The sequence below is a fragment of the Echinops telfairi genome, unplaced genomic scaffold, assembly GCF_000313985.2.
Source record: "Echinops telfairi isolate 266 unplaced genomic scaffold, ASM31398v2 ScPeMD7_8;HRSCAF=38, whole genome shotgun sequence".
Lineage (NCBI taxonomy): Eukaryota > Metazoa > Chordata > Mammalia > Afrosoricida > Tenrecidae > Echinops > Echinops telfairi.
In genome coordinates this window covers 9,681,425-9,690,367 of record NW_022103905.1, presented here as the reverse complement: position 1 = coordinate 9,690,367, position 8,943 = coordinate 9,681,425, and the positions used below count along the sequence as shown (strand labels likewise).

The following is an 8,943-nucleotide window of genomic DNA, read 5'->3' as shown; positions in this document are numbered from 1 at the left end:
GCTGGATCGAGATGACAAGCTGTCCTTATCATGTACCGAGTTTCTGTATGTATGTGAAAGTCCATGACTAGACTTTCTGTTTCTCCCATTGATCTGTCTATTCGTGCCCCACATGGTTTTAATTACTCAGACTTTAATTCTGTTTCAATAGCTGGTGGGGCTAGTGCTCATTGCTGCGTTTCATAATTCCTCTTGTGATGAGTCCTTGTTTGTTTTTCCATTTGGACTTTAGTCAGTTCCCAACCCAAACCCACTGCCTTTCAGTCAATTCTGACTCATAATAACCCTATAGAACAGAGTAGAACTGCCCCATAAAGTTTCCAAGGCTGTAAATCTTTATGCAGACAGATTGCCACATCTTTCTCCCCGGGGGCAGTTGGTGGGTTTGACCCATGGAACTTCTGGTTAGCATCTGCATGCTCTAACCATTGTGCCAATAAGGGTCCTTTTGTTTCGCTCCAGCAAACAAAAAGCCCGTACCCATCTAGTTGACACGAAGTCATCAAGACCCTACAGGACTTCCTTCCTTGGTCTAGTTGCTCTAGCTAACACTTCTAGAACAATCTGAGACAGTAGTGGTCATGTAAGCATCTCTGATGCAATACGGATTTTAGTAGGAACAGTGCCAGTGGTTCTCCATTAGACAATTGGCTTTTGCACCAATAATATAAATGCCATTGTATTGTGTGGAAGATGAGAATATTTCCCCCTTCTGCACATTTTTTTAAATCAAGCACAGGTGTGAAATTGTGTCAAATACTTTGCAGAATTTATGAATAATTTTCATTTCCCTTGAATAAACCATTTGAATCTATAGCCCTTGCTTTAAAAGAATGAGACAGGTTTTCTTGTTAGAAGAGTATCCACATATTTTTTACCCACCTAATCTGTCCTGGGCACAGAAATGTGTGGTCTCCCTGGGACAACAATTCTTATGAACCCCCCCTTTGCCATTCTCAGCAAATTATTGCTACGTTCGGTGTGCTTGGTAGTCCCTGGGGGTTGGGTGGGGTGTGCACATGGCTGCTAACTGCCAGACTGGAAGTTCATGTTCACCCACAGGCACCTCCAAAGAAAAGACTGGAGTGAGTGCTCCAAAGGGAGACAACGGACAGGGCAAGATATGACAAAATAATAATTTATAAATTATCAAGGGTTGATGAGGGAGGGGGGAGTAGGGAGGGAGGGGAAAATGAGGACCTGAAGCCAGGGCCTTAAGTGGAGAGCAAATGTTTTGAGAATGATGAGGGCAATGAATGTACAGATGTGCTTTATACAATTGATGTATGGATGGATTGTGATAAGAGTTGTCTGAGCCCCTAATAAAACGATAAAAAAAAAAGAAATAAAGATACTGACACTAATAAAAAACAAAAGCAAAACCCCCTCATCAAGTAGCCTAGTTCTACTCTGATCAGTTTGGAGCCACCATGTTTATCAATAGCAAGTGGTTATGCATATTTAGTTTTATATGCATTATAAAGCTCCTCTTGGCATGCGTTCTACCTTAGGTGCCAAGCCTACAAGGATTGAGAGGTAAAGCTGCCTGACATGAATGAAGGTGAGACATGAAGTGCGGGATGAGACGAACAGTTGATTGCAAGACAAGAGAGAAGAATACGAGGTCTCAGAAGAAGAAACGATGGAACAGAAGTAGCTTCTCCTATCGGAGTTAACCAAACCAAACCAAACCAAACCAGATGTGAGTGCCTTTCAGCCCATTCTGACTCATAGGGCCGTGCAGAACTGCCCCATAGGATTTCCGAGGCTGTAAATCTTCACGGGAGCAGACGCCTCACCTTTCTCTCAAGGAGCAGCTGGTGGGTCCACCCACCCTGTGGTTAGCAGCCTACCTCCCAACGCACAGTTCCGTGAGCGCGATCTTCAGAGTGAACAGCCGATGGGGAAACTGTGGCTTCCTTACTTCTCACCAGATCCCTGTTCCTGCCCTGCTGGCGGTCCACGGCGCTCTCCTGGGTCCCTTTTGTGACTTGCCTCCGAACTCCTTCACTGTTTTAAAAAATTCCATGCGTTTGGGTGGCCAAACTAACTGCACTTCATTAATGATTGTTTGTCCCTTTTAACCCAGACAGGTACAGCTGCCAACCAGCTTCAGGTCAGAATGTGCTAGCCAGAATTGCCAGACTGAATCGATGTGCTTCCAGACACAAACACAGAATACCTGACATGTCAGCTAGCTTGAAGTGGCTCTTGTGGGGGCAAGGGAGCCAGTTTGAAAGGTTTTCTGAGATGCTGCTATTGGTCTGCATGCAGCCTCTTTCTTCATTCCTAGCTCGCTAAGGATCTGGGACCTCGGGGTGGAGACCCCTGATCTCACCCTGCATTTTGACCTTGAGAAAGCTCCAGGCTTCAATCGTAAGAGAGGTGCACGTCTACCTCGATGAGCAGGGAGGTGCGCAGGAGTTTCCCTCCACTGCTAACCAGCCTGCAGGCTGATGCTTGGAACCCACCCAGTATCTTGGCAGTAGAAAGACCTGGTGACCTGCCCCCCTAGAGTCTCCAAGAAACCCCCACATGGCAGCTCTCTTGTGTCACACGGTATCACTCGGCGGGGAAATCGACACCATGGCACCTAACGGTCCCCCGCCCCAATGATGCACACGAGACACTGTTCACAGCAACTCCTGCACTTGAGCTGCCCCCTGGAGGTTTTGCAGAATTGTTTTCTCCTATGAATAGCTCTCTATTCTGAGACAAGCCGAGAGCAGAGATGAAAAACCATTGTGAAGATGAACGGCAAGAACAAAGAACGGGCTTTTCCCCAGGGAAGCCGGCTCCTCTGCTTCAAGCCAGCCTACGTGGTGAAAAGCCTTTTCCTTTATTCTAGCCATGGGCTTGCCGTGCGTGCTCACGATCATTTTCTTCCAGCTTTCCTAAGCTTGAGGAGGTGGCACAGTGGGTTAAGCATCGGGCTCCTAAAAGCGAGGCTAGTAGTTCAAACCCATCAGCTGCTCCAAGGGAGATGAAAGTATCGTCTCTCGTCAAGATGGTCAGGCTGGAAAATCCAAAGGAGCGATTTCTACTCTGTCCTGTTGGGCCCCTAGGTCCCCATTGTGGCCCACTGCTCTTGAGTTGATGCCGACCCACCGTGACCCTCATAGGGTTTCTGGGGCTGTGGATGTGGGAGCAGACAGCCTCAACTTTCTCCAGAGGAGCAGTCCTGGATTTGAACTACTGACCTTGTGGTTAGCAGTTCCTGTGCGTTAGAAGTCACTGGCCAGCAGTGGGTGGGCTGCTTGAAGCAGAGGCCACAAGGGTGAGTGAGTGAGAGAAGGAGGGCTTGGTACGGCACGGCCATGGGGAAAGCATGCCCAGGTCCTGCCTGATGGTCAGTGAACGCCCCAAGTACAGGCTGCACCCCATCCAACGGATTCTCCAAGTTCCCAAGGTGATTCCAACATGACTGGAGAAGCGTGCTACTGGGACTGGTATCAGAGTCATCAGTAGGAGCTGGTTAGAAAGTCAGGCTGTAAGCCCCCATCTCTCTCTCTCTCACTGCCACTGGGTCAGTGCCCATGCACAGTGGTTCTATAGGACAGAGTAAGAGGGGTTGACAGAGTGTAAATCCTTCTGGAAGTAGAGTGGCTGCTGCTTTCAGATTGCTGACCTTGTGGTCACCAGTCCATTGGTTAGCCCACCATGCCCCCACAGCTCCTTAAGACCTCTTTGGGAATCCGAATCTGCATTTTAAAAAGATCTTTGTGTTGATGTAGTGGATCACCTGGCATTGGTTCTTTGGGTCATAGTCGTAATTCCTGCCAACTGACTGGGCAGAGCTACTCAAATGTGAGGTGTTCGCCATGCACTAAAGGGACTTACTCATATTGTAAAGAAAGTACAATGGGCAGGCCAGGCAAATAGGATGTGTGGAATGCTAACGTGGAGATTGGTGAGTTCTGCCACCCCGCAAGGTTTAAGACGAACCACCTCAGAAGCTGAAAGAGCAGATCTCACTGCCATTCAGAAGCAGGAGCAGGGAGTGGATCCCATCCATTACACACCGAGATTCCTGCTCTGAAACTCATGGAATCTGGGAGACAGAGTGGTGACTTCAGAGATGGCAACTGACACCACAGGGAGGTGGCAGAGCAAGAGCATGAGACAGAGCAGTGGGTTTCCCCACCCACTGAGGGAGAAATCTGAGTGGTTTGGGGCACAAGGCTTGCTGGAAGAGTGGGTTGCTTCTGGGCACTGGGAGCTAGGTTTGCTTTGGGGCTGAGACTTACTGGTAGAGTGGGCTTTTACTGGCAGAGTTTAATTTGCTCGAGCAGGGCAAAGGACAAGGCCAATGGGGCGGAGAGGCCGAGAGCTGAAAGAGCTTTGTCACACTTGTCCAAGCAGGTCACAAGGTCAAGGTCCTGGGCATGTCTATCAGCCTGGCTGCAAGCAGGCTGTCCTGACTGAAGAAGTGTATCCTTAGTATTCCTGACCCTGAATTGTAATCTGCTAGTTCCCTAATAAGCCCCTACAGTTGTGAGTCTGGCCTATGATATCTGTGTGTCATGGCAGCAAATGATCAAACAGCAGAGAAGTGGAGAGAGCCTTGGCATCACAATTGGTAAAGAAAGTTGGAAGGTGGAGGAGGTATGTCTGACCTCTGCCTCAGAAGCAATCGGCCAATTAAGCTGTTGTTGGGTTTGGGTCTCCTGGCCCTGTCTGTCTGAAGTCAGTGGGAGGTCAGCAGAGAAGTAGCGTGCCACGGGAGGGATGGTTGGTGTCAGAAGAGGATGAAGAAGGATGGAGGGAGGAGGTATGTCTGACCTCTGCCTCAGAGCAATCGGCCAATTAAGCTGTTGTTGGGTTTGGGTCTCCTGGCCCTGTCTGTCTGAAGTCAGTGGGAGGTCAGGCACGGTCTCCATGCCATTGCACACATGCGCACATTACACTTACAGAATCAGGGGCCACAGGTCTCTTTCACTTGCAACACCTTTCACCCCAGAAATTTGTTACATGAGCAAGCACTGCCGGAAACACCTCTGACTCCTTATGTGTTTGATTTGGAATTTACTTTCCGTCTCTGCTCATTTAGAACCCTTTCGCTATTGCCACATTCTTCAGGCCTGCCCCCCCTTCCCCGCAGTCGGTTACACGACCTCCCATGAGATTGTGGCTCACAGTTTAAGAAGATTTGGTCTAGGATGGTTTTTCTTGAAACGTGGCCCCTGAACCACCCGTGTCAAACCCATGGGCTGAGGTCGAGGCTACAACACAGGGTTCAGGGCACTGGGTATGAAAGCGGATGGATTTCGATTTTTAATTCTGAGGGTGAGGCCCTGGAATCTGCATGTTTAATGTGACCACTAAGCCTACTAACGGAGCCCGTGTGTGTGTGTGTGTGTGTGTGTGTGTGTGTGTGTGTGTGTGTGATTATGCTTTGGGCTGTGACCTGTAAACGCTTACAATCTCGGACACCCTCAGGGGGTTGCTAAGAGTCAGCATTGAGTTGGGTTTTAAGTTTTAAGTTGAGTTTTAACGCAACGATGAGTTCAGCTGAGTTTTAAGCCTACTAAGGTCCAAGAACTACCCCAAAGAACAAAGCCAGCAAAATGGTGGCTGCCTTTTCCCGGCCTGCATAGGACTTCCTTCTGCCACAACAGAGCACTCTCAATAAACAGCTGCCCCCGTGTCATTAACCAGGAAACTGTAGACACCTGACTACCCTTTGATGGAAGAATCCATAGAAGAATCCTGATTCAGGGCGGTGGGGGTGGGGATCTAGAAAAGAATTCGAAATCCTTCGATCATCCAGATTTCTGGAGCGCTGGAGGCTGATTGAGCCCTCAAAAAAACTACTGCTTTGGGGTCACCTTTAAACTTTAATCCAAAAACATCCCCTGAAGCCTTCTTAATGGATAAAGGGTGTCTGCCTTGAGCACTGTATTTTTTTAAAGACCTGGCTATCTGGGATCACATTGATAACAGCAACTCAAAGGGTTCGATGGGAAATTTCCGGGTGGTAAGTTTACGTTACGGGGGAGGAGACATTTAGGAAAGGAGGCTGAGCCTGATTGCACAACTCCAAGGCTGGGACCCAAGTCACTGAATTATACCCGTAGGAAGCGTCCAGCTGGTCTGAGGTTTGCTGTGTCTCTTCTCAACAAGAGAAATAAATATACCCGTATTTAAAAAACACATACAAAGGAAAACATGACCCAGAGGAAAAGGTAGTCCTTGGTTGCTTTCTCTGTCCTTCAGAATTCCAAAGGACTTTGATGGTGAATAGTGATAAAATGATTGGTTAGTATTTTTCTTAATTCTGGTAATCTGCCTGCTAATGAAATCACTAAAACTTCAATTCAAAAAAGAAAATAAATAGCAATAACCACACAGCCTGGCAAACAGGATGTTTCTGCTCTCTGACTTGTACCAGACCCAGTTGTGGTACTGCAAGGTCACCCTGAAAGTCAAGTCTACATTCTAGATTGGCACAGAACTGACCGAGTCTGCCATTCTCTTGTGCTAGGTAAGTTTGGGTATATAGATGTATATAGCTGGAGCGCCGATGCAGCCCCCCCGCCCCCAGTGTGTGTTTCAGCATGCAGCCGGGTAGGAACCAGAAGGAAGGAGCAGCTCTTTTTGAAAATGTTGCTTGGGCTCAGATTTTTGAACGCGTCCATGAGGGGAAAACGGAAGCTTGGGCATGGAATACTTGATCTCTCCCGAAAGATCAGTTTGAAGTGTGTAGTACTTCCAGGTAGCTCTGAAAGCACCGTGGCCTTCAGTGGCTTTTATCTTCAGATTAAAATCTAGGGTTCCAGAGTATGGCTCACACGTGACATGTGACAGAACTGAAATATTCTCACGATAGAGTGCAATAGGACGAGAGCCATTGTCATGGATCATGGAACGGAATGGGGAATGGTAATATAACCCGTATGATTAAGGATTAGGCCGTTCCTGAGTATAAATCAGCAAAGCACAAAAACTTGAGACTGGGGGTGGGGAGTGGATTTTTGAGGCTTTGCTTTTAAAAGCTTTCTTTAGATGGTTGTTTCTTCAACTTTGGGGGTGCGGGGGTGGGTGGGGAGCAAGGGGAAGGAGCACCTGGAGAATCTAACGGAAGCTATGGACTTGCTCCCCGGGTGCACGTGTACAATTTCCTGCCATGGCTGGATTCTGTGGACTCCCTGGATCCCACATGGGGTGCAATCCACAGGCCCCATATTAAGAACCCCAGCTCTGGGATTTCATTTTAAGAAGATTGCTCTACACTGGTCCCATTTGCAACCATTTCAGCCCCTGCCCCTCAGGATAGACTTTCTCAGCATCCAGGCCCTCCGGTGTGGGGGGAAAATGAGGGCTGATAGCGTTCCATTTAACAGACACACTGAGGTCGCCAATCTCCAGGCCATAAATTGAGGTCAGGTAAGAAGTCAGCCCAGGGGACAGCACCCCAGTGCTGAAGCAGCTTGGGCTCTTCCAGAGATACTGCCGCAGTCTTCTGGGGGTGCTCAAGCCGTGGCAAATGGCACAAACATTAGCTGGTGAAAACTTGGGCCAAAAAATGAAGAAGAGAGGCCCCAGAAAACACGGCTCATGGGCCTCATCCACCTGCTAGGTCAGTCACTCAATAATGTCAGAGGTGGAAAAGACTTACTCCCCCAACTCCATTAGATCCCCATCCAATAGATGTGCAAACTGGCCCCCAAGGAGAGCTAGCTAGTAGGGCGAGGGAAAGGAGCGCCCAGGGCCAATCTCAAAGTTTGTGCCAGCCTCATGGGCCAGGGTGGAGGGAGTGATCTAGTGATCTACTGGCTGACACCCTCTGTGCCCCCATGGACTTGTACCCAAGGGCACCCCCCCACCCCCTCCGCCCCGTTAGCTACACCTCTGACCCAGGGCCTTCTTTGTGACAGTGGTGACACTCGACGGCTCGCCAGGTGTGGAGTGGACATCAGCTGCCCTCGCCCCACGCCTCCGGGGGCGCCACCGGGAACCGAGCCCCCGCCTACCGGCACCATGGAGTAGGTCATCATCATCAGCATGTCCTGGCTCTCAGCGCGGATGTGCGGCGCGGGCTGCCCGCCGTGGCTGCGCTTGTTGCGCGCCGCGCTCGCGGGGTCCTGGGGCGGCTCGGGGACCCGGCGCGGCGCGCGGCTGAGCTCGGCCAGAAAGGCACGCAGGGCGCTGTCCTCGCGCTGCTCGCGGCCGCGCTGCGCCTCCAGCGCCCGCAGCGCCGCGCTCAGCCCGCGCCACTGGCACAGCGCAAACACGGTCCCCAGGGCATTGAGCGCCGAGAGCAGCGCCACCGCCGCCAGGGCGCCGCGCAGCCCCCAGCCCGCGCCCCCGCGGCCTTGCTGCGCGCCTTGGGCCATGGTCTGCAGGCCTCGGGTCCGGCAGGGTAGAGAAGCTCGGGCTGGGCCGCCGCTTGCCCTGGCAGCCTTTATATGGCCCGGGCACACCGTGGGCTGGTGGCAGCGGCGTGAGTCACGCCGTCCTTAGGTCCTCCTGGCGGGGCGGGTTGGGGACAGTAGTGGTGGCGCCCAAGCAGCCCAGAGGGACAGGCGGGCGGAGAAGGGGAGAGGCGCGAGTCCAGACAGCCTGCGGAGGAGGGGCGGGCAGTGCTTGGCCGAGCAAACCCACAAACCCGCCTCTCCTTCCCTTTTCCTGCTGCTATTATGCCCATGGCCACTGCCAAGGCCCAGGCAGGCAGCACGAGGGTGAGACTGAGGGGGAGAGCAGGAATTCTTACGGCCAGAGAAGTGGCTGGATTCCACGACCTCGTCCCCCACACTGCACAGAGGCCAAGGCACGTGCCCGCTGTGCCTGGCAGACCCGCTGCGCCCAGTCCTAGGCAGCCTGCCCATGGTTCCACCCGAGAGATCTAAGGCCTCACGGGTCTCTGAAGACCCTAAGCGTCTTTCCAAGAGGGGCTGGCTGGGGACAGGGAGACAGCCGGCGCTGGAGGGTTTAAAAGGCTAT

At 51.3% G+C, this 8,943-nt stretch overlaps 1 protein-coding gene across 1 annotated transcript in view; it reads right to left on the bottom strand.

Annotated features, from left to right (window-relative positions):
- The window catches only part of GLDN (gliomedin), a 66,965-nt gene extending 58,629 nt beyond the window's left edge, over window positions 1–8,336 (bottom strand). Inside the window, exon 1 of the mRNA XM_004709429.2 lies at window positions 7,974–8,336. Within this exon, the coding sequence (XP_004709486.1) occupies window positions 7,974–8,336 (363 nt within the window). The remainder of the gene's footprint in view (window positions 1–7,973) is intronic.
- Between the last annotated feature and the right edge of the window lie 607 nt (window positions 8,337–8,943).